This window comes from Oryzias latipes, chromosome 9 (assembly GCF_053564925.1).
Source record: "Oryzias latipes strain Hd-rR chromosome 9, Olatipes_Hd-rR_3.1".
In the NCBI taxonomy this organism is placed as follows: Eukaryota; Metazoa; Chordata; class Actinopteri; order Beloniformes; family Adrianichthyidae; genus Oryzias; species Oryzias latipes.
Genome location: NC_136245.1, coordinates 7747673 through 7774714, shown reverse-complemented (window position 1 = coordinate 7774714; position 27042 = coordinate 7747673). Strand labels below are relative to the sequence as shown.

Genomic DNA, 27042 nt, shown 5'->3' with positions numbered 1-27042 from the left:
TGTTTACCTTCTGGTCAGTGAGGGAGTACATGTTGCCAATGATCTGAGCGGCCATCTTGCGGGTGTCAGTGGAGCGATCCTGGAAGGCTCTCTGCACGATGGGCATGATGAGGGCCAGAGACGGGGCATCGATGAAATGCACAAACTTGGTGTCAAGCAGGGTCTGCAGGCACGTCTGGGTTTTTCTTGATGGATCCGTGAGGGCGTCCAGTAGGATGGGACTGATGGCTGAGAGAAGAGCAAAGTAAGACTTGGACAGTCCAAGGATTCATTCTTGCACTTCTTTTCAAGTTCTTGGTAGCACAGCGCTGCTTAACCACAGCGGTTTAGTCAGACCTCGTTACTCCAGCAGCCTCAGGCAGGGATGAGCAGTAAATTACAGAGGTCTGGTTAAGTGTTTTGGATGCGTTTCTGCTGAGATACCCACCTAAGATCTCAGGGTTGCGGATGACAGAGCCAATTTGTCGAAGGGCCTGTTGACCAGCCTTCTGAACCTTCACATGGGAGTCAGTCAGTACCTCGGTCAGCTTGGGTACAATGCTGGGCAGGCAGGAGGACAGCTGCTTTGGTGCACAATAAGCCATGGCACCCAACAACTCTACAGAGCCTAGAAGAAAAGACAAGCATCAGTTTTATGGGGGGTAAGACTTTGAAATGACTTGTGTGTGATAAGATAGCATGCTACTGATTTCCTCTGTAGTCATCAAGACAGTTTTAAAGTGGTATTTTATCCCCAACAGACACAAACAAGGTGATGAGAAATCTTATGTGCTGCTCACCTGCTTTTGTCCTCCATGACTCCTCCTCCAAAGCTACAAGCAGGGAGGGGAGGACCAGCTTCACTCCATGGGCACTCAAGTTCCTCATTACCGCTTTGGCACAATCATCTGCAGCCTGAGGTTGAGAGGAAATAGAAAAGTTGGAAAGTTTTAGACAAATGTTTACATTTTTGCAATAATGCGTTTTGTTGCAGCAAGATCAGAGGAGACTTTCTGCAGCATAATGCATGATAATGCACACTTCGTCGGCCATTATCCCTCACATAACTATTTATTTCATCCCATAGAAGTCTATTTAGAGTTCTCTTATACAGTCAATGGTTGAAATGTCTTTGGGCAAGACACTGAGCCCCACATTGCTCTTGATGGCTATAAGTTGGTGTAAGTGTAAGGTGGCCGAGCCCCCATCAGTGTGTGAATGTGTGTGTGCATGGGACTGTGACTGTGAAGAGCCTTGGGTCTCAGAGCAAGGTAGAAAAGTGCCATACAAGTATACGCCATTATCATGCATGTGTGGTTTTGTCAGTGACCCCATTCTAACCACTCACCTCACGAACATATTGGTTTCCATCTCCAAAGCAGAGTAAAAGGTGTGGCAGCACATGGACCACATACGGCTCAAACAGCTTCCCCAACATGTTGCAGAGCATCTCAAACGCAAACAGGGCTCCTAGAAGGTAATCCAGAGTTTGTTTGTTTTTTCATGTTTGAAATTTAATGGCAGATTTAAAATCAGTTATTGACCTGCAGGAGTGCTACACAAGTGTTTTAGCTGACACAGCATTTTAGAACTTCTCACTGACCTTCCCTCCGCCTGAAGTTCTTCTTGTCCTGGATGGCATCAGTGAGCGTAGACATGATGTCCTGCTGTTTGAGTGCCAGGATCCCAAGGCCTTTGACCAGGCCAGCCAGTCCGTATGCTGCTCCCTTCCTCTCTGCATATTTGTCACTTTCCAGCAGCAGCTGAAGCAGGTTTCGTACAATTCCTGCAGCATCCTCTTTGATGGCAGGAACTAAAGGAGGCAAGCAGCTAGCCACAGACTCCTGGACCTGTTATGGTATAAAAATAAATTAAATACTCAGAGTTTTTCGTATTTCTGTTTGTAAAAATAAGCTGTTGAGGCCGTAGTTCTAAGAGACAGAATGCAAACTGAATGATTGTTTACCTGCTGTGAAGGTGTAGACAATGCAGTTATAAGCTTGGCCACAATGGGTTTGACCTTGGGGTCATTTTTGTCCAAATGTTTTGCCAAGGACCCCATGAGAATAACTACACTCTGGCGGACAGAGTCGTAGCTGGCATCCTGAGGAGCATTCTTCAGAAACTCCTCAAACACCGGCAGCAGGGAGCTCACGTTGTCCTGAAAGCAGGTCCATCAGACAGTGTTTGAGGAGGAAAATCCAGCTGGCTAAAAGAGACAGCGACAGAGCATTACCTTTCCGTGTGTGTTGAGGGCGGAGAGAGCAGCGTCGAGCATGCAGCGCCGCACTTCAGGGTGCCGATCATTCAGAGCGTCGGGGACAAAGAAAAGGAAAAGAGGGGTGACCTGAGCTTCATCCAGGTACTGTGACAGCTTGTTCAGAGTCAGAGCGATGCCGCATCTAAGGAACATGAGGAGGAAACAAACTCTGTAAACAACAAAGAACATGATGGAAACATCCGAAGGCAAAATTTGGTAAAAGTATCTTACCTGGCTTCCCACTGGTCAGGTGGAGCTTCAGAAATCACTCTGCCCAGAGCATCCAGCACAGGAGGTGGTCTCTATACAAACAGCAAAGGGTTGTTTTCGGGTTACTAGTTAGAAGAATTGCAACAAATACAATGTGGACAGAGCGCAAAATCCTACATAAAGTTTCTGATTATAAAGCTCTGTGAGCTGGCCAAGCACGGAAGCGGACTGGTGTGTGTACTGGGAGACGGCGCTTGACAGAGCTTCGGCGGCGGCGGAACGAATGGCCTCTTCGTGGTGAGTGATGTCTCCGATCAGCAGGGAGCAGAGCTCTGGAACCAACTCCAGATCCAATGACTGCCAAAGTCTGAAGAGGAAGAGCAGAGACACTGGTTTACACGAGTCCTGAGGATTTTTCCATTACTTTCATTATGACATTTAAAATAATAACATTTGTATACGGAGACGCGCACTATAAAGAATTATTCATGAAATTAGGGGGTTAAACATGACTTAACTTCATCCACTGGAAAGGTCTTTAAGAAAAGAGATTTCTTTGCTAAACTTTTAAGTCGTTTCTACATTTCCAGGTTCAATTTGATTTTATGGATTGTTTCTCACTGTTTTTGTACAATGTGTAGAAGTGTGTCGAAGAGTTGAGGGGCTTTTACTATGATTACTAATATTTTTTATTATTCATTTATGTAAAGCACTTTGCTGTGTTCTGTGACAGGAGAAGTGCTCTATAAATAAAGTTGAATTTGAAACTAGCGGAACAGCTGTCATGTCAAATGAGGCGGGCTTCAGTTAAGGATTGAATGTATTTAAAGAAATAAAAAGGGAGAAATATAAGAGCAAAAAGAATCTCCTTGCTACTTACTTTTCGGCTAAAGCACGTCCTTCTGCTTCAACATCAAACCTGGCAACCCAAAGCCTCCGCAGCAGACTCATCCCACTGGCCTCTGAGCTGTCTGTGGGCAGAGCAAACTCCATTTCCAACAAACCCTAAAAAACAAAAAGGATTGAAAGTTACTGATGAATCTACTGAACAGGTTTTGCCAATGCAGCAAGAAAAGTTAATGTGCTCATTAAATGCTTTAAAAAAATAAGTCAGCTATGTTTATGAGAGAGAGATTTAGTCCTGGTGCACAATATGTAACATCTTTCCTATGTCGTATGATGAGAAAACACATATTCACAGCTTTCATGCTTACCCTGAGGGCAGCATCCCGCACAGAAAAGCATGGAGACAGGAGAGCATTAAGCAGAACGTCTATCTCTGGCTGCTCTGCTACGGCACAGCCCTCCCCTCCTCCAGCACTGGCACACAGAGCCGTCAAGCACTGAGATGCCAAAACCTGAGAACACAAAGTGTCAAAACGTACAACACAAGACTCTGCATGGACTTGCTTGCTATACAGTGATCCCTCGTTTATCGCGGGAGTTACGTTGGATGAAATCTGGGAAGCAGTCATCTTTAAAATTGACACTTGTTACAGATGTAAGACTGTTAAACTCCTCACTACACACTTTCTACATTTATCTCAGAAAGACGTGAACATTTTCACACTTAGTATTATGGAATGAAAAAGATCTGATCCCAATTAAAGATTTCTGTAAATGTGGCAGACTGAACCCATTCTGTAGATGACAGACGGAGAGAACATAGTGTGCTGTAAAAAAACAAAACAAAAAAAAAACAAACAAAAAAAAAAATCTTGGAAACGGTGAGATTGAAAAAAGTGCACTGCGACATAATGGGGGAAAACTGTTTTTCAAAAGGAATAGAAGAAAGATCTAGGACAAAGAACAAAAGTTCTTAACAGACTACAGTATTTTCCGCAGTGTTAGGTGCATCTAAAAGCCTTCTTTTTTTCAAAAAACGACAGTGCACCTTCTAATCCAAAGCGCCTTGTATACATATATAAATTAATTTTGGTTGCGTTTACTGATGTAAAAGCGATTTTGAGGGGTACACGGCGCCCTGTCATAATGTCGGTTTGTCATTATGAGTTGCAAACAGAATGGACGTCATTGTAAAAACACTTCTAACGTGAGGCGGCGTTGGACTACTTTTGTAAGTTACACGTAACGATCATGGTTGGGGGTTAGTTCAGTCACAGTAACATTTGTTTAAGCGGTATCCGTTGGTTTGTTACGTGTTGCAAACAAGGTTGGGAGTTTCAGGTTTTGCTAATATGCTAACATAGCTAATGCTCTGATCGTGGCTAACGTGTACTGTGTATGAACAAGGTTCAGAATTACATTATTCTACAGTTAATAAAGTCTGACTGACTGATGAACTTCTCTCTGAAGCTTCTGTCACTTTTCTGGCACCTTATAGTTCCGTGCGCCTTAGATATGACATAAGCTTGAAAATAGACCATCAGTCCATTTTTGCCCTATAGTGCAAAAAATATGATAACCTACAGTGAGTGATCAGTCCATATCAGTTTGACGACAAAAGCTAAACTAAAGGTTCCACATTCAGACACAGAGATCATGTTACCTGCAGTCGTGGTGAGGCTGTGGAAATAATTCTGGTCAGCAGCAGAAGCATATTGACACGTGGAAGCAGTTCTGGTCCGTTCTAGTAGAAAAGAACCAGAAGAACAAAGTCTAAAAGATGACGGGAGTTTTTAATTTTAGATTTTGAACTCTGAGACAAATTGTTGTAGCTGTTATGTTGACTTTTAAAAACAGCAGAAAAGACATTTGAATAAACAATTTAGACATGCTCTGTACCTCGTCAATGAAAACATCACTGCTTTCTGTTTCAGCTCGGAGCTGGGCGTGCTCATTGACGACTTGGAGCCCTCTGATCATCAAACTCTCCGTTTCTTCATTGCTGCTTGAAGACTCTCTGAGTGTAGCATTGAGCAGAGGAAAGCAGAAGGAGAACGCCGGGGCAGACAGCGGCGCCACATCTGACCAAAACAACGACAAGCATTCTGGCCTTTAGACATATTTATACTAGCTGTTATTCAACCATAACTCCTGAAAACTCTGTGCCGATCCTACCTGTTTGTTTGCCCTCTCTCTGTGGCACAGTGTGGTTATGCAGCAGCAGCACCGTGCGGTGGGCTGCAGAGTCCAAATCCTCCTGCGCCCAGGCTGGGTCTAAATCACACTCTGGCTTCAGCAATCGTAGAGTCACGTGACCCACAAGAGCCGCTAGCAAGAGCAAAAGCAGAGAAGGAAATTCTGAGGGAAAATCTTAAAACTAATAATGTGTGATCCTTAAGCACTGGAGATGTCGCTGGCAACCCCTGAATAACAGGCGCTCTTTAACATACCGCAGCTCTTCAACAGTTTAAGCGATCAACGTGAATTCGCTGGTTCTGACGCAGAGAGAAATGGCTTTACGTATTGACTTTGGACCGTTTTGCAGCACATTACTAATGTAAAGTGTTGTTTAATGGCGCAAAGCTGCTTTTCTCTGCTTCAGGATCTGTTGGAATTACTTGAATTGTGTAAATGGATGAAGAGTTACGGTAGTTGACAGAATGTAAACACTGGAGCTTCGGTGTAAAAGAGGTCAAAAGTCAAGCAGGTGTTTGTACCCAGACGATGAAGGTGTTTGGGCATGAGGCACATGCCAATGTCCAAGAAGACCTGCCGGACTCGTGGAGCTGCCAGAGGAGACTGCAGAAGAGGGATGAGGACTTGTAGGACGGCAGGCAGCTCCCTGCTGATCTGAGCTGGTTTCTCTTTCAAGATGGCCTCCAGCACACCCACCAAACTCTGCAGCTCCGCGTCCATCTGAGACGTCAACAAAGATTCGCATTTAAATCACACCAGAGAATTGTGACGTTTGAGGTCCGGTCAAACTGTTTCTATACCCCTTGAAGTCTCTTGCGAATTGATGATTCCTTTTCCAGTTGGATTTGCATCATTTCCTTCTGTTTAATGGTTAGCTGCACCTCATCTTTGATGCCCTTTTTCTTCTTTATTTCCTATCAAATGTAACGGACATAAACGTGATGCGCATTATATTTCAGGACAAACTAGGAAAAAAGGAAAAGACTAAAGCTTACCTCTTGTAACTCAAGCTCTATGATTTGATCCTTGTAGGAGTACGCCTTATTCTCCCTTTTCATGTTTACTTTCTTGGTGTTTTCTTTTTGGGCGCTGCAGGGACATTGACAAACAAACAGAAAGTCGATGAAGCCGCAGCTAAAGTCAGACGTCCAGAGAGGAAGAGGGGGAGGCTGCGTTACCTTTGGATGATGCTGTTGTCGTACAGTTGTCCCTCAGGAGTCTGCATGATGGCGTACTCTTCTCTGGTGACTTGGAGCAATGCAGGCTGGGAAAGGCCTTCCACGACGTGACTGATCACTTGCGGCAGCAGCTTGTTGGGGGAGAGACCACATAGGGCACCAACCGCATTTTTCACTGCCTGTGAAGAAACACGTGTTCACTAAAGATGTTTTCACAAATATGAATAATTAGAAAAAAATTTTTTTACATAAACCTCTGATTAAGAAATAAAGTATGACTTTAGCATCTGTGTACAAAATACAGATAGTCAGACCTGGCTGTCAGAGTTGACCTCTAGCAGACGAGGCAGAATCGCCTCAAGATTCTTCTCAATGAAGTCTTCAGCTTTAATCTTCATGGAGGAGAGCAGGATGGGCCAGAGGCCACAGCGAGCAGTTACTAAAAACACATGAACACAGCAGCAGCATCAGTTGACCGTTCCTTTAAACTCAACAGTTGCAACGCTCCGGCGCTCCTTTACCAATAGAGGGATGATGACTGACGATGAGGATCTCCATGGCCAAACTCTCTGCTTCAGCAGCGTCACCCCACTGACTGGCAGAGGAGCAAACAGTACACAGAGCATCCAGCAGGACACTAGGGGGGATGTAGCTGCGGCCCGTTTCTGTCAGCTCTCCAGACTCGGACATCAGGGCGTCCTGAGGCAAAACCTGCACAATTTACAAAAGGCTCCTTAGTAAGTTCGCTTATTCTGAAAATAAACATGTACGGGTTATTTTTCATAGAATCCAACGCTTGGAACAGAACTGAACTGCCTTTCAATCAGTGTTTTTCAACCTTTTTTGAGCCACGGCACACTTTAACCTTGACCAAAATCCTGCGGCACACCAGCAGCCAAAAATTTAAAAAAAAGGAGAAACTCAGTCTGTATTGATGTACAGCCCCTCCGCAATCTCACATGCATTCCTGTGATAATTGTGGCAGAAAAAGCTGGAAGTTGCAGCTGTTTTTTCTAAAAGATGTAATAAAAGTTAATTTAGAAGACTTAAAAACTGTTTGATGTGTGTTTGTTGTGGTTTCAAGACGTTTAACAAGGACGACTCATTGTGCGCTGAGACGCTGTCACTTTAACCCAATGCATCATGGGAGATGGAGTGCAAACAGCCGCCGAGCGTCTCTGAGCTTCATTATTTTGTTCACTTTTTCCACGGTCTGATACCAGCTAAAGACGAGCTTTAGCTGGTATCAGAACTGAGAGACTTTAACTGATACTTTATACTTTATTCATCCCACAATGGGGAAATTCTTCTCCGCATTTGACCCATCCCCTAGGGGAGCGGTGAGCTGCAACTGCATTGCGCTCAGGAGGCAGTAGCGTTAAGGGTCTTGCCTAAGGACCCTCACTGAGTGATGTTAATTGCTTGCCATAGATGTGGTAATCGCCATTGTTCATTCCGGGAATCGAACCCTGGATCCCTGCATGGTAGCCTCTCACCTTACCAACCGAGCCACCCAGCCGCTTTATGAGCAGAATCAGAACAAGGAAGTGAAGACTTTAACCATTTCTGATTGGTCAGACTGACCTGTGATTGAGCCTTTAAGAATGATAGAGACAGTTAAAGGGGCGGGACTTCTCAGAAAACAGTTATAGCTGCAGCAAAATCGCGGTAGCGTCATTCTTATTACAATGTCTTTAATAGAATCAAATAAACACAAAGAAAAAAGTCTTTTCATATTCCTAACTACTCAGTGTTTTATCAGGGCCTGTTTGGATGAACACAGAGCCGATATCCTGGAGATGGGAAATGTTTTTAGATCACTTAATGAGGGCAATTTCCCATGGCACACTGGTTGAAAAACACTGCTTTAAATAACCAATATGTACTTTGTGTTTGTTGATAACCACTCGGAGTTCTCCCAGGAGGCCGTGGGCCAGACTGGATCCACCCAGGGAGGAGAGCAGCTTCTTGACAGTCTGCTGGGACCTCCTCCTCACACGCCAGCTTCGTGACAGCAGAATCACAACCACGGCATGGTGGTACATCCTACAGAGCACGGCAAGAAGAGGAAAGCATGACGGTACTGAAAGCTAACTAATCAGAAGATTTGAATATTTGTTGTCTGTGTGCAAACTGCAGTAAAGAAAATAACTAATTGCTGTGCTGTTTTAGAACAGGAGCCAAACCTTGTTGAGTTTGCCCAATGGACCTGCATAAATACTGCAGCTAAATCTACTTATTTTTGTTTACACAAAAAAATGGTCTGAATGAAAACACCAGTCTGGATGACCTCCAAAAGGTTGTTGGTCTGAATGATATAGAAACGGAAGAAACAGAAGTTTGAAAGACTGACTGATGAAAACTGTGTTTTGTTTTTGTTCTTGTGGCTTTTTTCTGATGATGGAGGATGTATAATTAAGCTCAAAATTGCATTTCTGAGTATTTATTTGTTCAAAGCTCGCTTCTTCCCACTCCTTTTCGAGCAATAAATCAATCAGGGCAGAGGTGCTCTACGCCAGCGTTACCCAACCCCCGGGGGCAAGTACCGGTACCGCAAAAAAAGTTGGGGGCCGCTGCTCTACGCCAACAGTCAATAACTCGGAGGCAAATTTCTAATGAACTCCTGCCGCTCTGCAGAAACTATGTCCTTGAAAATGACCCAAGTTTTTTGGATTTTTGGCTAAAAACGGCATTATAATAATTAAAAGGTCACTGGGAACGCTGATGATCAGAGTGGGACTTCAACCAAAGGAAAATCAACAACAATAAATAACTGCTATCAGAATGTCATTGCCAGAGAAGAGCCTAACGCAGCAACAAATCTCTGAAGCCCCACATCGGAAACGGAGGGTGAGCTGCAGCAGCAGAGAAGAAACCAGCTGCTTTTCTGCTTAAGTCAGAGCAAAAAAACTAAGGCTTACGTCTGCAGAAAAAATATAATACAGTAAAGATTGGAAAAAGGATCGGAATCCATGAAGAGCAATTTTGGCAGAAATCACCCTCAACATTTTCCCCCAATTCTGATGCTCAGTTTGTAATTTCCAGTCTTTGACAGGTCAGCCTGAATGGAACAATCGTTGACTTTTTTTTCTTTTAACCAGTTATTCTGTGTGCAAAAGTAACTAAAATACAGGAGTAATTGGACACAAAAACAATTAAACAAATGTCTTTTAAATTGATACCGTTCTTTGAATTCCCCATTCAAATTTATAAAATACCCTAAACAAAACTCGAGTGACATAAGTATAATAATGAAGGAATACAGTGATCCCTTGCTATAACACGGTTTAATTTTCACGGTTTCGCTACTTCACGGATTTGCGTCGTGCATTGTGTTCTGCATTCTGATTGGCTAAAAAGTCACTCCGCTTCTTCTCTACCTGTGCGTCAAAAACGTTGCAGTTTAATATGTACACGTATGTAAAACAGCTTGCCAAATTTACAACACGTACGTGCAAATTCTCCTGCAATTTCGAGTTTCTCTAGAACCCATAGAAAAAAGATCGACAACAACTGCCTATCACTACGTTCTTCTCCCGAACAAACACAGCTGCACCGCGGGTTTCAAAATAAGAAAACACTGCAGAGCGGAGTCAGGATGCAGCGGCTCAGTCTGAAGAGCAGTGAAATACACCTGAGTCACTATTTGTCCGACTGTAATTTGTATTTTTTTCATAATTATTTTAAATTTTCTCCCGTTTAATCCAATTCTTCGGGTCGCGGTGGGTGGGGCTAATCTCCGCGATTTGAAGCCTTCTGTTCACATCGATGATAAAAATTATTATTTGACTGCACAGTAGAGAAGTTATTTGTTGAAAAAACTTTTCTAAAGTACTTTTATTTGTGAAACAAATGCTTGAGCCTGTAAAATGGTTTGTTTGTTCTTTCTTTTTAATGTATAATAAAGTTTTTAATTGTATAATAATTGTTAAAAAAGTAAAGGTTTCTACTTCACAGATTTTGCCTATCACAGGTTCTTTTTGGAACGTAACCCCCACAAAAAACAAGGGTTTACTGTACTGATGACCTGTTCTTATAGCAACAGCTCTGCTGTAAAGTTTAGAAATAGTAACCACTGTTGAATTCAGAGAAAGATTCCAATTTTTGAACTTTTTTTTTAAACAAAAACTTGTAAACTTTTGTGGGTTGACAGAAAGACAGACTTACTGTGAGTTGCTGGTGTTTAATCTGTGTGCATGATCCAAAAACAGCCTTTCACAGAGCTGCAGCATTGTGAGCAGAGCTGCAAAAAACAGTGCAAGAGAAACATCACCACCTTTCTCTGGATTATTAGCTCAATCCTGTTTATTCTGAATGGTCTTACTCTCTTCACTTGTCTGGGAGAGAAATTTCTCTGAGGTGAATAGAGGCTTCTTTTCATCCAAAACCAGATTCCAGAAGCTGCAGAAATTCGCCTCTGCAGAGAAAAGGAAGCAACAACAGCCGTTTCTACTGTGGTTCGTCAAATCATTTTGAAAGCTCCATAAAAGAGCGATGGTTGATCCATAAGCCTTACCTGTTTGTGTCTCCAGCACCGCCAGTCTACTCAAAAGAACAGACGCTGCCACGCCCTCTGCAAGCAGAGCATGCTGGGAGCTTTGTGCAGAGGCTTTTTCAACCGTTTGCAGGAGCAAAGGCACAAAACCCGATGCTTGGACTAGAGTGTCACCTAAACACAGGAGAGGTTAGCTTGACTCCAGCTGCAGGAACTGCATGTCTGAAAGTGCTTTCCCTGTGGGATGTACCTTTGAAGGCGCCCAGCATGGTCTGGAGATAGGCGTGCCGCACCAGAGAGGTGGACGTCTTAAGGGTGAACGCTTTCTTCAGCCAATCCATCAAAGCTGAGGGAACTTCCACTGTGAGGCGGCTGCTCCACTGGGAGAGAACTGACACTGCGTGGACCAAGGTGCCCTCGTGAACTGAGAAATCAGGAAGACATTTTAAGCAAACTAAGGCGATGTGACCAGATCCACAACTGAATATGAAGAAAGGGCAGCATTTACCTTCTTGCTGTAAATATGGGATGAACATGACAGTAATTTCAGAGCTGAGCGTCTGGCTGGAGGTGCCTGACACAGCGTGGTGGCTGCAGCTAGCAATACCTACGGTGAAAAAAGTGTCCATTCTTACCATCTGTTTGTGTTTTATTTCAGGAGTGGTTAGCGTTCAAAAGGTCTCTCACCGGACAGCACACTCATTTTCTGGGCAACCACAGTGAGCTTTCCCTCAGACCCTGAAGGGAAAAGGCTTCAGGTCAACCCAAGCACAACATAAATCCCCTTTTAACAGCCCAGTGGGTAGATCACCTCCGAGGATCTTGAAAAGGTGCGTGACGACATCCTGCACAGCAGTGGGGTCGCTGCACTGCTGGGCCAGGTTCTGCATGGCCTGGACTGCTTCCTGCATCAGCTGTGCGTTGTTAGCTTTTAGCTGGCCTGAAACACGCGCACACACACACACACACGCAGCAGTCAGTAAACACAGACAGTAAAACAAGATGATAATGCCAATATTGCACACAGTCCTGTATGAGTCAGTGGGAACGTTGGTCCCAGGCAAAGAGAAAAATAACATAACCTACATTTTTCCCATTTTACTTTAATCAGATTCTGAAGGAAGTTTTATTTTGGAAAACGACTGGATTCTCTCCACGACATCGGCTGATGCTTGATGTATGTTAAGGCGCTCGCTCACGTGTCGAAAATACACCCCCTGGTTTCTTTAAGCAGCTGTGCTGACTGCTACACTGAAACCCCCCATGCTAATGAGAACAAAAACACAGGAATTTGGAAAGTTATTTTTTGCATAAAGAAGTGGGTGAGGAAACAGAAGAGCCTTTGACTTCAAAATAAAATAAATCTGCATTTAACAGACAAAAACCAGGAGTCTTTACCCCCAATATGGATTTATTTATTGTAGCAGTTGTTTCCACACACCATAATAATGACGCAGAATATTCAGCAACCAGCTGTCTAATGTTACAAAGATGCTGCTCTAACTGTGGATTCACATTTAATACTATTTTTTTTACAACATACCAGTTTAAGCTGCATTGTTTTTGTCACACCTTAAAACTCGGACATGGCTGAAGTTGATCCCTAACTTTTTAATTTCCACTTGGACAATTAGGTTTTGAGGGAAAATCTATTTCATATTTTAATGGTTTCTACACAAAACCCATTGTATGGCTAAAGTTTAAACCAACTGCAGATATTTTATAGAGGATGAAGATAAACTTTATCTTCAGAAGTTAAAGGAAACTGGGGGGAAAAAGGGAACTCAGACACCAACTTCAGCCTCGTACAGGCCAGTTGGTGAATATTGTCCGACGTTAAACGAGTCTGTGGCCTGAAAAAGGTTGGAGACCACAGCACTACAGAAGTCATCAGTTCGGGTCTTACTTGAAATGGCCTTTCCGACATCCATAGCGTACTGGCTGAGGTCCAGAGTGACAGCAGAGAGCAGGCAGGTCACAGCTGGAAGAACACAACAGAGCAGGTCTACTGACTGCACACAACCTTTACATCATAAAAAAAATAGTTACAAGTGCAAATCTTACTTTGCATAGCATTTTCCGGACTCCGGAGCATGGTCTTCTGCAGGGTGGGCAGCAGCAGTTCTTTAAACTCAGAGTGGGACACGTGACGCAGTAAAGAGCCGCTTTTGTCCAAAATGTGCTGCTGTGGTTTCGTCTTGCTCATTAGAACAGATTTTATGTAAAGATCCAGTATTGGGCTCTGGAAGACAACAGATTAAAGTTTGATCAATCTGCAGTCACAGATCATTTTAGCTGTTTGCAACATGTAACAGAGAGTCAAGTATCCCCTGAAGCAAATACAACATTAGATTATGCAGCAACATCTGCAGCTTATTTATGTCCACTTTGGGATGCTGCTTGGTCAGTTTTTTTCATCCAGAATCTTAACCGCACTGTTTTAACACAAAGTGAGGCAAGAACCAGTACTTGTTGTCAGTCACAAGTTGTCACTCTGAAAAAGATGAGTTGGGTCTGTAATGTTCATCACAGGTACACTTGACTGTGAGAGACAGAATGTAAAAAAAGAATCCAGAGTGAAACCAGAACACCCCATTAAAAAACTCACCTTATGCTTATCTATGGTTTCTTTGTCTTTCTGAGCAGCACAGAAGTCTAGGCAGACCCCCAGCATGACCAGAGTGGTAGGGTTCTGGTCCAGAGTTAGAAGAGTGCTGATGTAATGATCAACCAGTCCAGGTTTCTGTTGGAGAGCAGCAATATTTCAGGCTTTTGAACCAATATCTCTGTGTGACAACTAAGGTCAGACGAGGATTCATTATCTTTAGCAATAAAAACATTAGCAGCCTACTCAGGCATGTGAATTATTCCTTAAAATTAGTGATACTTTCTTTATATTAGCCACTACACTACTGTTGAAAACCAGCTTCATTTACAGTTCATCAGCATGGATACGTGTCTGTGGACTGTGTCATTGGGGCTGAGGGATGATAAAAGCAACAAGTTAAAACAAACTCAAATATAGTTCAATCTGACGTTGAAATAAAAAATGAAGTCTTTATTCTAGGCTGATAGAATAAAGATAGAATATCCTGAGGGAACAGTGTTCCCTCACTAAAGCCTGCTTCTTCTTCCGTGGTCTCACAGACTTTTTCTCTTTTAGCTTTCAGCGAGGCCACATCACATAAAAGAAAGCTTTTTCTCTCAAGACTTTTTCTCTTTTTTTAAACACTGCGTTCTTTGCTCTAAACGGCTGCTGATCTTGTCAATCAATTTCCTCTTTGCCATGTCTCATTTACAGAATGCGTTCAGTTCAACAAAAATGCATAAATCTTTGATCGCGATCAGATATTAGTTTTCATTCTATGATCCTGGACATATTTTCCTATGAAGGTTTGAACAAGAGTTTAAACAAGAGAGAAAAGTGTGAAAATGTTCATGCGCGTGTGTATAAAGTGAGGAGTTTTCCAGCCTTAAAACAGCTGTATTCCTACTTTGCAGATTTCACCATCGGGTTATTTATGGAACGTAGCCCCATCGATAAACGAGAGAACACCGTACATAAACTACTCTTCTCACAATGCAACTCTTGTTCCTGTCCTTACTTTAAAAAATAAAGTCATTTTAATATACTTGGAATGTTTGTGCATGTTTCTTTTAACTAGAATATAATCGTTAACTAAAAAAAGACATTGTTTTAGTTAAATGTGTAAGCTAATAAACTGCTTACATACTAGAATATCTCAAACAGAATCTGCTCATCCCCCCCTTTTATTTGACCAAATATGAACTTATTCTAGCTACTTTAAGAGCTATAAATTTACTTTTTTTTATCATATGTGAGCTTTATAGCAATGACTGAAGAATTGCAGCACATGTAAACAAAGCTCACCTCCTTCCAGAGCTGCTTGAGATGTTTCAGGCTGGATTTCTTAGCCGTGGTTTTGGCTCCACCCACTATCTCCGCCACGAGAAGACTCTGAACCTCCACCTGGAACAGAAAACAACACAATCACATAGACTGCTTTCAAAGATAATACAGAGCCTCTGTTTAATTTAGATTAACTTTAGAACTACAGCATTGCAGTTTTCCACTGACCATTTTCTTCCAGATGGGTCCTTCTCTTTTCTCCGCGGCAGAAAACACTCTGGACACTAAAAGGCAGGTCCAAGACATGGCGATGAAGGCAGCAGAGCCTGTGCATTTACTGTAAATAATAGAAGGAAAACATGAGGAGAAAAACTGGCCTGGGAGGCATGTGGCCAAAGCAGGTGTCTAGAAACAGTGTGTTTTAGTTTCAAGCTTATCACATCTATATCTTTAAAAAAGAAAGAAAAGTTTGGCAAATCGAGTGGTTTACATCAAATCATTCAAAACAGCGTTTGGAGGAGTACCTAGGCTCTCCATTCTTGTTGAAGACCCCACTGTTCAGAAGGCAGTGAAGAAGGCCGGTTACCAGGATGTCGGGCTGACGCTCAGCCAGCTGACCGATGACGGAGAGAAGCTCTCGACGTGACGCAGCATCCCTGAGAAACACACACGTCCACGTAAGGACTGAACCGCCTTGCTTTTAGAGCGGGCATCTGAACTTACCGATATCTGTGTGGGGTGAGGCAAAAAAGCTTGCATAACCCTTTAACAGCGGGCTCTGGTAACTCTAGAACAAAGCACATGTGAAGAATCATTTGTGATCAAAAGGCACATTTATAAGGTTATGCAGTGATTTGAACGAGGAAAAAGTCTTTACCTTTACCGATCAGACACTGTTTCAGATCTCCAAATATCTCCTTGCGCTCTTTCGTGCTGGCTGTGGTTACCTTTACAGCAAACTTCTTCAGAGTGTCTGAAACCTGACAGAAGTGACATCCAGAATGAAGCTGATGAGCAAAATGATGCTCTCAACCTAAACAAAAATCAAACTATCTTATCCTTTTAAACAAGATGCGTGGGTTTAAGAGATATTTTATCTTGAAAGTCTTTTTTAGTTATAAACATCGACTATACATACCCCAATAAAGGTAAATAGAAGTTAACACTAAAATTATGCTTTTTCTGTTAGAGAGGCGGGCAAAAAATACTGGTTTTCCAGAGGTTTTACTAAGTGGGTTATAACTCACTGGTCAGGGAATGATTTAAACGTTTTAGTCAATAAGTGTGAATTAAACTCAAAATTGTTTCTACATAAGAGCCAAATGATAGTTTGAGCTGTTTGCGCTCACAAACTAGTCCGCTGGCGTTTGCAAGAGAGCCACTCAAGTCACGCTCTGAGGCTACGTTACGTATCACTCCGCTAACAGCTTGCTAGTTAGCCTCGGAGGATTATCAACCAGACTTTTCGATAAACGTCAAAATGCCTTCGTGGAATTTCAAATACTGTTTTCAAGATCCCACAAGTTCGTTTTTTGTAATACTCCGTTGACAAGAAGACATGAATACTGTGAAATAGTCGAGCACACAGACCTGCGTGTCCGCTGCCATCATGCCGGTCTTGTTGCAGGAAGGACTTGTTGACATCAGTTCCGGGTCAAACTGTCCTTACACGTTTTCCTACATCCTCTGGTCTTGTCAACATTTTTAACGTTTACTTGTATGATCCTAACTTATGACGGTTCTCTACTCTAAATTATATATTTTTATGTCTGAGTAATATGTCCCACGCGTATTTTTTGATAGATGTTAAAGATGCGATGTGAAAATGCCTCGAGGAGTCAGCGATGGTGTCGCCCTGGTAACCACCTGTGCGGCTATTAATATTAAAACAAAATTGGGGAAACAAGACTAAGTTATAAAAATAAATAATTTGTATTATGGTCTTTCTTAACTTCAGAAAAATATCAAATAAAAAGAATTTACGAGTTGAAAGTAAGTTACCAGTTTCATCCATATCTGCACGTTTTTAAGCATAGACGTTAACAATTTACTTTGAAAATCTCTTCAGTTTAGTTATGACTATTCAAAATTGTAACTCAGAAAATCTCCTGCTCATATTTCTTAATAAATTTACCTTAGCTTATCCCTTGTGCTATCTTGTGGGGTCAATATGATTACATTGACGAGTTCTCCCTGCCATGACAAAGGCATAATTGAAGAAAAAAGGTTCAGCGCACTGTCTAGTGGGGTCCAGATGACCCAACTCCCAATGTTAGAGTGCCTTGGATAGCACAAAGGTGATTGCTCATATTCTGTAAGATGTGTCTTCTTGTTTTCAGAGGCAAAGTTCTTAGAGTATAGAATTGTATTTAAAAGTTTGATTTTTCACCACTATTATCATGTTTACGTTCAATAGTAAAAGGGGGAAGACACGTCAAGGTCACAAGGATAGAAACACCATGTTTAACGTGTCTTACTTACATTTTTGATTCAAGCAAACCTGTTGCAGCAGAAGGGTTTCATTTAAATGAGTGTATTTAAGTTTTGAAAGGAACTTGCTGTCAAAAAATAAAATAAATTGGCTACATAGAGATAAACGTGACACTGTTGGAATTGAAAGTAAATATTTAAAAGCTGTTTAAAAAAAAATCAATGGTTTAATGACCACAAAACACAATTGTATTTTTCTAAATGGTGAAGGGAGGCTGTGTGGCTCTCGCTGGGTTTTGTTCAGTGAGAAATGAACCAAATGACCCTTTTAGCATTAAAGGCTGCAGACTTCTGAACTAGACTTGCTTTTTTTTAGAAAAAAAATAATAAAAGTAATTGAAATACCAGCTTCCTTCACAGGATGGCGCTCCTGTTCCAGTAATACAACTTGACATGTTCTGGTTTCAGTAAGCTGAAATTGTTTTGAACACTGGTTTTCAACTAAATGTTTGTCTGATTTTTTGGGCATAATGTTAATTAACTTAAGTTCTTGTACTTCCGTCTTTTTTAAAATTTGCTGTAATTGTAGGTGACCAAAACATTTGCTCATATCTCAATTTTGTTTTGTTTTTTATTTTGCAGTGAAAACATATACTTTGCATCACGTGTAAATTGATTCTTTTATTCAAAGGAAAATCCCAAATGTCTAGTGGCTATAATCAAATAAGATATGAAAACGGCTAAAAATCAATAACTTTTTTAAATTATTTAATTTATAATATTCCTCCAAAAAACATATCTGGATTTGATGTTTTAAAGATGATGGTAGTGATCTGTATCCTGTTCATGACATTCCACAGGTGCTCTGCAAAGGCCCTGCATACTGCTCCCATCATTTCCGCCCTGATCAAGACTAGATCCTCGGTGCCCTGTTAGTCACTTAAGATGGAGAATACCTAGGAACAAAAATAAAATTATAGAAAAAGAAAGGACAACCATGTCTTTAAGCTGAATGCATTTGTGTCCTCCCAAATCCTTCACAAAAAACATTTAACGATCAAATATGAGTACACATGAAGCAGCAGTTCATAAATAAAGCAGGGAAAGACATGTCAATCAAATAATCCAGACAAGGCCAGCAATCATAAGGAAACAGGCAACAGTTAACATCAGCAGAGGGGTGAGTTTTTTTCTCAGGAAATAAAGCAAACAGGATGATCAGGAATAGTAGTACAGCTGAGTCCAAGGCCATGGACTGAGGCAAAGAGGGGACAGTCTGGCAAACTACTGCCTCCTTTCAGCAACATGATAGTGTACAAACAAACAAGTAAAAAATAATTATTGTGAAATCCATTCACATTTTAGTTTCATAAAGTTCTGCCCACTGTTGTTTTTTCACATCCAAATAATACAAGTGGAACATTATGAGAACATTCTACCACACTGTATGGTCACATGTCTTTAATGTCAATCACCCATAGCTGCGTTCGGCATCCAAATGAAAATTGTTCTGGCGATGACCTCTGACCCATGGATTGGCTGCCATTTGACTGCGCAGTGGGAGATTGCCAACTTTTTGATGTTGAAAAAAACTAACTAAACATTTACAGAGTCATCAAAATTGATAGCATCTTGACTGAAGTAAATTAGTTTGCTTGACCTTTGACCTTGCTAAAGTGGCACCATTGGATGGCATCACAGAAACAATGCCAAGCGATCAGCTACAAACTTCAATTTGTCATAGGGGTGCTCATTTAAAAATTTTAAGGCCAAGTCAGTTTTTCCACACAGGAAACTGATAAATCTTAAATCATAGAAAGTGATCATTCTGTCTGAGGTTCTGGTTAGGTAGGAGGTGCTGCTTTTTCCACTGTCCCCCTTGATGTGCACCATGTGTATTAATAGATGTTTTAAAGTAAGTAAAATGTGAAATTTCCATGTATGTGCTACTCTTGATAAATCCTTTACACTTCTTCAGTTTAATCCCTAACATTACAAATTACTTTAACAAAGAAAATAAGATTTCTAATTCAGAAAATTCTTAGTTTCCACATAGTTTGACTGAGGTCAAACCAGGTAAACCATTGAAAAAGTCAATGTAGCTGGAGTGCTTTTTGTTTGCTTTGCAGCGCAGGGGGTTCTTTGATCAGGCAGGTTTCCATGCACTGATGTGAAAGTAAGAAGAAAGGGGTTTTTACTGCTTTTCTGTGAAAGGTTTTGTGATGTGGCCTCACTGAAAGCTGAAATCTTCGTGTGAACATATTTTGAAGACAGATGGACCAAAAGTGTTTGCTTCACTGAGGTCAAAATCACACAGAAGATGAACACCATGAGACAAGAGCTATTTTACCTTTTCAACTATTCATCTGAGGCGTAAGCAACTGTTTAATAAGAATCAATGTTTATTACCAACAAAGATAATGAACTGTTTGCATTCAGAAGAATTTCTTCCATTTTGCTAATGTAAACATTCATTACAGACGAGTATTTCAGCCTAAATCCATTTCAGTTATGATTCCATAAATATAATAGGCCAGTTATTGTAGTTTCACTTGCAACTAATACATTGACATTAAAATATACAGTAGATTTGCTGTAGATTTTGTTTCTACACGTTTTTAAGGATGATCTAACAAAACGCAAAAACAGATGAAAGTAAAATACTTCACTCAACACAGGGAGTAAAAAGAAAATATTTTTATAAAGATTACAATCCTGTACAAGCTTCATGATGTTGACAGGGCGAACAGTTTTTCCTCTGTTTATGTCCATCTTTAAGACTTTAAATGCAAACTGTCCAGAGGCATTTCAAAGAAAACAAGAGAGAAAGCAGCAGAGAAAGTGTTGTACCATATCAACTTAACACTAACACAAAGAGCAAGAATAAAATAACCTTAAATATTCAAAAAATGCAGACAGAAGAGAATCAGAATGCATCAAAGTCAAACAGATCCAGCTTTTCTTTTCCTGGCTTTTAGTTTATTTCCCGTCCTTTCCTGGCATCAAATTGTCCTTGTGTTCTATCCAACGAATGCAAAGATTATGAGTCCCACGATAATGAGTCCTGCAACCACTCCGATGGCAAGAAAGATTTTTGTCTTCTTGTTTTCCCACCATTTCTGTTGTCTCAGTGTGTTGGTTCGCTTTTCAAATTTTTTACTCTGAGAAAAAACACAAAAAAGGCGAATTAGGTCATTTTACTTTCACACATTAAGAAAAACAGTTCAGAAATAAAACCCAGAGTTGATCAGGTGCCTTTTTTGAAATGATTGCCGTATCAGACTGTTTTTTTATGTGTTACTAACAAGTTTGGGAGCTACAAGTATTGTGGATATGCCAACGTGGCTAATGTGGCGAACGTGCAATATGTTACGAACAAGCTGTAGAGTTACTGTGGCCACAGTTAATAAAAGCTTACTGCTTGACTGACGGACTTCTCTCTAAATCCTTTGTCTCGCTTTGTGTGCCTAAAGCTATGTTAATATTGGGCCGGCCAATGCATGTTCAAGCTACCACTTCCAATGAAAAGTCCACGTAAACGCGCATAAACGTGTTTCGGCTTCTGCATTCAAAACTCTTGCAATCATGTGTAGCTGCACAAGTTTCAACGACCATTTAGGGCTCTGCGTACTAAACACGCAGCCACTGAACACGTGTTTAAAGTTAAACCAGGTCGAACTTTAACCAGTTAGTGACTTGGATTTGTTAGCAACAAATGGATGTACCAACTGTTTGAACAATGATCACAGAGGGGAAATTAATAAGTGCAGTTTGTGTCCAGATGGAATTCTGTGACACCAAATCTTTCATATATTGAAATAGAGCTGTGAAAGAAAAAGCCTGGAGCTAGATTTTCTAGATTTGCACTGCTTCGACATTTGGCACGAAGCTTCTTCCAACTGTAGGTGCGCTAGTAAACAGTCCGATTGTAAACAGTAGAAAAAAGAAAAAGCTTGTCCAGTGTGAACACCATAAGCTAAATGCGCATTCTTGAATGTAGCATTACAGTTCAGTGGTCTTATATATGACATAATTTCAAAACTAGACCATTCATTGACGGTGCGCCTTATAACCTGGTGCAGCCTACAGTGCGGAAAAAACAATAAATTTCAAATCATTCATTTGTGTCAAAATGTGACTCCTTCCAACTGCTGCAACCTTAGAAATGAGTTGGAAAACATTTTAAGATGATTTCACAACAGAAGCACTTATGGACTTTGGAACAGATAAACAAGGAAAACAGTTCCTAAAATTCATCTTTCAGCTGTCCTTTCTTAACAGACACAGAGCCTCCCTTCACTGACAACACTGTGATGGATCACAGCATGTTCTGTTAGGGAACCTAGCGTCCTGTTTCTGCAGGTCTGAGCTTTTCAACTTTTGCACATTCCTTATCTGTTTTACTTGAAACTGGATCCAAATGTTTTTTCACTTTAAGGGAAATCTTGGCCTTTTGGCTTTTTGGCTTCACTAAATGTGTCAGCATCCTGAAACACAGGCAAGGCACGCACTGTTTAGATACTCATTGTGAGTCACTGTGGATGAAAGCTTGTGTTTAATGACTAATTATAGCTGCAAGAGGGGTACTGCGGGACTGATGTGACCTGCTTGTCAAACCCCGGACGGACGTTGGCCTTGTGGTATGTCCTGGACTCACTCTGTCATGCCAGAGACCAGCTTATTTCAATCATCTTAGAAAACAATGGCAAATACCTTTCTAAATATAGAGCCATAAAACACAATCAGGATGTAAATTGTACATTTGTTTTCCCCTCCACCTAAAGAATATTTATAGCTTTTAATATGACACTCATTTTAGAGTTGTGACTGGGAGAATGTTTGCTCTTCTCACGCACAGGACACAAAGTAGATTGCGTGATAAGAATACCCGCTTCTTTACATACGTTCTCACCTGTTCTAACAGCTCCTCAGCCCGATCTTCCAGGTTGCCCATCTTTTCCTTTCTTTCATCTGCCTTCTGCAGGTTGTCCAGCATAATCACCTTCACCTCCTCCACATCGTCCTGCATCTGCTGCAGCTGGTTCTTACCATTCTCCTGCAACCAGGCAGAACAAACCATGTGGTGTGAGAGATGAACATCATCTGACTTCATACATAATTCACAGCAAACACAATCAGAATGGCATCATTGTTTTCGCTTTAAGTGAAGGCAGATGATCTGAATCAAGACGTATTTGCTTTTACTGAACAGGACATTTTGCACATGTTCTTCTCCCAAGTATTTCAATGTAACTCAAAGATCATCTTTACAGCAGCCTACAGTTTCTGAGCAGATATTGGCTGCCTGTAGAAAGAAGTGAACTATAGTGGTAAAACATTTAAAACACTGTTGTAGAATGTGTTTTTAACATTTTTTGTTGGATTTTTTCTGATTATGGAGGACATATATAACGAGACATTAAGGTTAAAACAGCATCTCTGAGTATATCTTTATTCAAACTGATGTGAATCAGGAGCAGATGAAAAAATGCAGCGTATTTGTGATGTCGAAAATACAGTACGCTGGGTGGGCCACAAGCTTCCTGCTCCGCTCCATTCTGATGCATCCACTTGTAGAAGACTGGATCCATGTACGTCTTTGTTTTTCTCATCTGAGCTGATTGATTGGAGTGGGATTTTAAAAGGAACATAGGGCAAGTTAACACCACTGATCTAAATCTATATTTAGAAAAAAAACCTTTAAAATGTAAATATTTCTTAAAGCAGATGAATTACCAATCAAGACTTTCAAATGGGTTTTGAATTGTGCATTTTCTCTTTCATATATCGATAGCACTCTGCCAATGTTAACTGGAAGGCAGAGAACTGCTTCCAAACAGAATAATCGAGACTTGTCTTCTGGGCTTTGTTAATGGCAGGAACTGGTTTTAAATGAGCTGATACAAGAAAAAAAGTCAGACTCTTTGGTTTTCTCATATAACATGAGTTGAAAGTAAGAGTGCAGGTTTTTACTACATTTAAATGACAATAAAAAGTTCAGAGCATCACTGAACTAACAAATTGTTCTTGAGAGATGTCCAATGAGAGCCATTTTTTTATGGCAGTCTGAAAACATTAAACAGTTGACAAATAAAATGTTGCAAGTCTGTCGTTGATCCCATGAGTACGACAAATTACAGCTTGAAATTTCACAGGTACCTAAAATGACAGCCCTTGTAAACAATACAATCTGTAAAATAAAAGCCTCTTTGAAGTGGTGTGTAATAAAACTGAGAATCAGGCCTGTATCTTTATCTATCCCTTTATAACATGTTTCCTTGTCCTAAAAGCAGTTCAGTTTGCCCTGCTTCATCTGATTTACTGTTAAAACGAATGTTTTGTCATGTTAAAAGACCCATTCTTATAAAAATTGTGTTTTTGGTGTTATTAACATGTTCTTGTGGCAGTTTTTCTGATAATGGAGGAAATATTTTTCCTTAAAAACACAAATGTTTTTGGGAAATTCTGTTAAAAATGACAAAATCATATTCAAACGACCACTGAAAACTCATTTGCAATAGATTGATAGTTGATTGGAGTAGAACTTTAAGAAAAAAAAGATTCAGTCCAGCTAAAACAGCACTTTGGATTCTGCTTTGTTTCAAAGTTTAAGCACATGTTAAAAATCAACAGAAGAAGAGAAGCATTTCATCTTGAACATAAACAGTATGCTTATAAATTCTTACTTACAGTTAGATTTCTAACTAAAATGATAATAATACAAGTTGTAGCTGAACTGCAGACAATTAAATGGTAAATCTTTGACAATAACAGTAAGTAGGGGTACTGTATACAGTATGTTTGAAGGATTTAAAGCCTACTGTAATTACAGCTGAAAATATCCTATTTTATTTTATTTTATATAACAGAGGTTTACATGAGTAAAAGGTTTTTATTGAAACAAACTACAGTGAAACTGTCAGGCAGACGTAGCTGCTAATGTGAGCAACATGGTGACACCACTCCCATGAAGACTGGTTTCATTATTTTGGAAATACAAAATGCATTTTTAGAATTTCAGTTGCAGTTGAATCCTTCCGGCATGACCTGTTTTTCAGCTGTTTTAAAGCTAAACAACAACATAGAAACCTTCCTCTTTCTTAATAAGACAACTATGGAAAAAAAGAACTATAGGATTATTACAATATAGATTTCTTAATCTATGTGAAACTGCGACAAGGAAAATAAATGTGGGGACGAAGCTTAAAAATGAACCCAGACAAAAGAGTAAAGCAGAACTCTGCAGCGGGACACTTTAGAGAGATTTAACCTCACAGTCATTTGTATTGTCACCGGTCTCTCCTGCACATTTGACCTCTGTCAAGGCAGGAAACCAACACCTCTGAAGGTGACAGGAACAGGAAGCGGAGAAGCAGAGCAAAACATGTGCAGACTCAGCATCTTGATTGGCTGTTTTGAAATAATACAGACCTTTTGCAGTTTCTGTGCTCCCCCCATCAATCAGGCCTACAATAACCAACCTTATTTGAATGCACGTCAGGTGGAAACCAACGTGCGCATTGCCCCAGGAGTTTGCTTATCTCACTCTGGGCACGCAATATATTCTTCAAACAATGGTGTGTGTCTAAAAGTGAAGCGGTGGTCTTAACTCAGGAACTGCTGCCCATTCCAGTTCCCCTCTTTGTTTCCTTCCTTGTCTCACTCCCTCCCTCCTGCTGCCTACATTCATGTACCTGGTTTTATCCAGACACACCTAGAAGAAGTAGACTGTTCATGTGCAAGCATATAATTACAGTAAATAAGACATGATTGCATCTAGTATGAAGGAACCCACAGAGGCATCAACTCCTTACACAAAGTTAAACACACAAAAACCAAAAGAGAACGTATTTTCTTACTGCAACATTTACTTTCAAGCTATTTTTAAAATTATATTTCTCCCCACAGATCAAGTTACCCCAAAAGCAGCACAGCAGGAAGAGGAGCGTTCACTTACCATGTCTGTCTGTCGCGTCTCTGTCGTGTCTCCCAACTGTCACTAGATCGACAGCATTTAAAAGTGTTCGACTGAAGTCAACTTTAAAAAACAGGAAACTAAATACACTCGCTCTGCGGCTTCAGCGAGCCTTGAAAATCAAGGTACGCCCAGTGTTTTTTTTTATTATTACTTTATTTCCGTTTTCTTCTGTCGTCTGTTTGACTTTGTCCCTGTCACTTTCGCTTCTGTGCGCCTGCGGCTGCTTCACCAGCTGCGGGACTTTTCCAGCACGAAGGGGCGTTCAGGGTTTTTCCGGACATTTGACTGTCATCATTGGTCACGTGAGCGAGTAGCTCATGATCGATGGTTTTAGTTATTAATGTGCAAACGTCAGCTCCTTGAGAGGAGGCTGTTGACATTTACTTAGTTCTACTTATATATATGATATAGTTTGTAAAAATGTAAATATAAGTACACAACTTTTTAAAATTTTATTTCTACTACTATTTGTTTATGGAAAATGCATTTGTTAAAAAAACAAATGTCTCCTAATACTCATTTTAGGACATCCATCCATCCATCCTTCTGTCCGTCCATCCGTCCATCTAGTTGAGGTCATTTGGGGCTGCGTCATGAAAGCAAAAATGCTAAAACCGACTTTTCCACAGAGATATCCTCCAGTTTACAACATGGCAAAATTAGATTTGTTGCTAAAGTGTCCCGGGCCACTTTAGCAACAAAGTGGCCCTGGACTTCCCTTCTTTATGTCCTGGGTCTTTCCCTGTGGACCCTCTTGGTGGGACATGGCCATTCTGCCTTTAGACATCTAAAATAACTAACCCCTCAACTGGCTTAAAAGATGAGCAACCTCACTGGCCTATCTTCAACTCTGTCATGGCTAGCAGAACTAAACAGACCCAGACGCTGGAACCCGGAAGGAGACACAGGTGAGTTTTGGAATGATTTGAAAGGGTTTAATATTCAGCTCTTGATTCAGAGGTAGGTTAGCGAAGCAGCTGACTCAGAGGAGGACCCACGACGAGGATGGAGGCTTTTCGTCGGCTCGTGACGTCACTGGTGGGTTCAGCAGAGGCTCGTGGTGGATTTGAGGATCGGCAGAGGCTCGTGGCTCGACAGGAGGTAATGACAAGGCTGTGATCTGGACATGCAGCAGACTCAGGCGACCACTCGTGGTAATGGATTCCTGGAGACAAGGTAGAGCAAGATTTAGGCAGAGACTAGAAACAATGGCAGAGAACATGATGACCATGCTATGCACCATCAGGGGCAACGAACTGGCGATGAATACTGGTCCTGGAGCTCCTTATGAAGGCAGGCAGGTGATGAGGTGAGTGGTTGCAGCTGTGTTGCATCAGGAGCCAAGCAGAGAGGGGAGGGGGAGGAGACTGACAGAGGCACCATGACAAACTCAAAGATCCTCCCGAGTGACAGTACTCCTCAATCTATTTCTAAGGGAGCGCCCAGCCACCTTGGGGTGAGAACTTATTTTAGCCGATTATACCCTTTCATTTATAACCCAGAGCTCCATAACATAGATGACAGTAGCAACAAAGTACTAAAAAAATTCAAAGCGTTTCTTTCAAGTCAGTTTCTGCTAAACTACAACAGACCTAATCA

General features: G+C 41.0%; 2 protein-coding genes across 2 annotated transcripts in view; both read right to left on the bottom strand.

The window, feature by feature from the left end:
* gcn1 (GCN1 activator of EIF2AK4) overlaps positions 1–17211 on the bottom strand; it is a 28013-nt gene extending 10802 nt beyond the window's left edge. The window contains exons 1-38 of the mRNA XM_004084503.5: positions 17170–17211; positions 16626–16909; positions 15913–16015; positions 15759–15822; positions 15560–15691; positions 15264–15372; positions 15057–15155; positions 13773–13907; positions 13229–13406; positions 13071–13145; positions 11976–12104; positions 11852–11902; positions 11673–11771; positions 11415–11588; positions 11186–11338; positions 10994–11086; positions 10837–10912; positions 8556–8715; positions 7191–7380; positions 6984–7108; positions 6670–6848; positions 6487–6580; positions 6292–6405; positions 6013–6211; positions 5471–5623; positions 5195–5376; positions 4959–5039; positions 3664–3807; positions 3330–3454; positions 2627–2816; positions 2471–2541; positions 2216–2381; positions 1946–2140; positions 1583–1829; positions 1328–1449; positions 780–894; positions 428–607; positions 8–228 (exon numbers count right to left, since the gene is read on the bottom strand). Coding sequence (XP_004084551.3) covers positions 8–228; positions 428–607; positions 780–894; positions 1328–1449; positions 1583–1829; positions 1946–2140; positions 2216–2381; positions 2471–2541; positions 2627–2816; positions 3330–3454; positions 3664–3807; positions 4959–5039; positions 5195–5376; positions 5471–5623; positions 6013–6211; positions 6292–6405; positions 6487–6580; positions 6670–6848; positions 6984–7108; positions 7191–7380; positions 8556–8715; positions 10837–10912; positions 10994–11086; positions 11186–11338; positions 11415–11588; positions 11673–11771; positions 11852–11902; positions 11976–12104; positions 13071–13145; positions 13229–13406; positions 13773–13907; positions 15057–15155; positions 15264–15372; positions 15560–15691; positions 15759–15822; positions 15913–16015; positions 16626–16679 — 4977 coding nt within the window. The 5' untranslated portion in view covers positions 16680–16909; positions 17170–17211. The remainder of the gene's footprint in view (positions 1–7; positions 229–427; positions 608–779; positions 895–1327; positions 1450–1582; positions 1830–1945; positions 2141–2215; positions 2382–2470; positions 2542–2626; positions 2817–3329; positions 3455–3663; positions 3808–4958; positions 5040–5194; positions 5377–5470; positions 5624–6012; positions 6212–6291; positions 6406–6486; positions 6581–6669; positions 6849–6983; positions 7109–7190; positions 7381–8555; positions 8716–10836; positions 10913–10993; positions 11087–11185; positions 11339–11414; positions 11589–11672; positions 11772–11851; positions 11903–11975; positions 12105–13070; positions 13146–13228; positions 13407–13772; positions 13908–15056; positions 15156–15263; positions 15373–15559; positions 15692–15758; positions 15823–15912; positions 16016–16625; positions 16910–17169) is intronic.
* A 2936-nt stretch (positions 17212–20147) lies between these two features.
* vamp5 (vesicle-associated membrane protein 5) lies at positions 20148–25043 on the bottom strand. The gene is made up of 3 exons (XM_078952563.1): positions 24897–25043; positions 22378–22521; positions 20148–20626 (listed from the first exon to the last, which is right to left on the bottom strand). Exons 1-3 carry the CDS (start codon positions 24921–24923, stop codon positions 20486–20488), a joined length of 312 nt encoding a protein of 103 aa, XP_078808689.1. The 5' UTR covers positions 24924–25043; the 3' UTR covers positions 20148–20485.
* Between the last annotated feature and the right edge of the window lie 1999 nt (positions 25044–27042).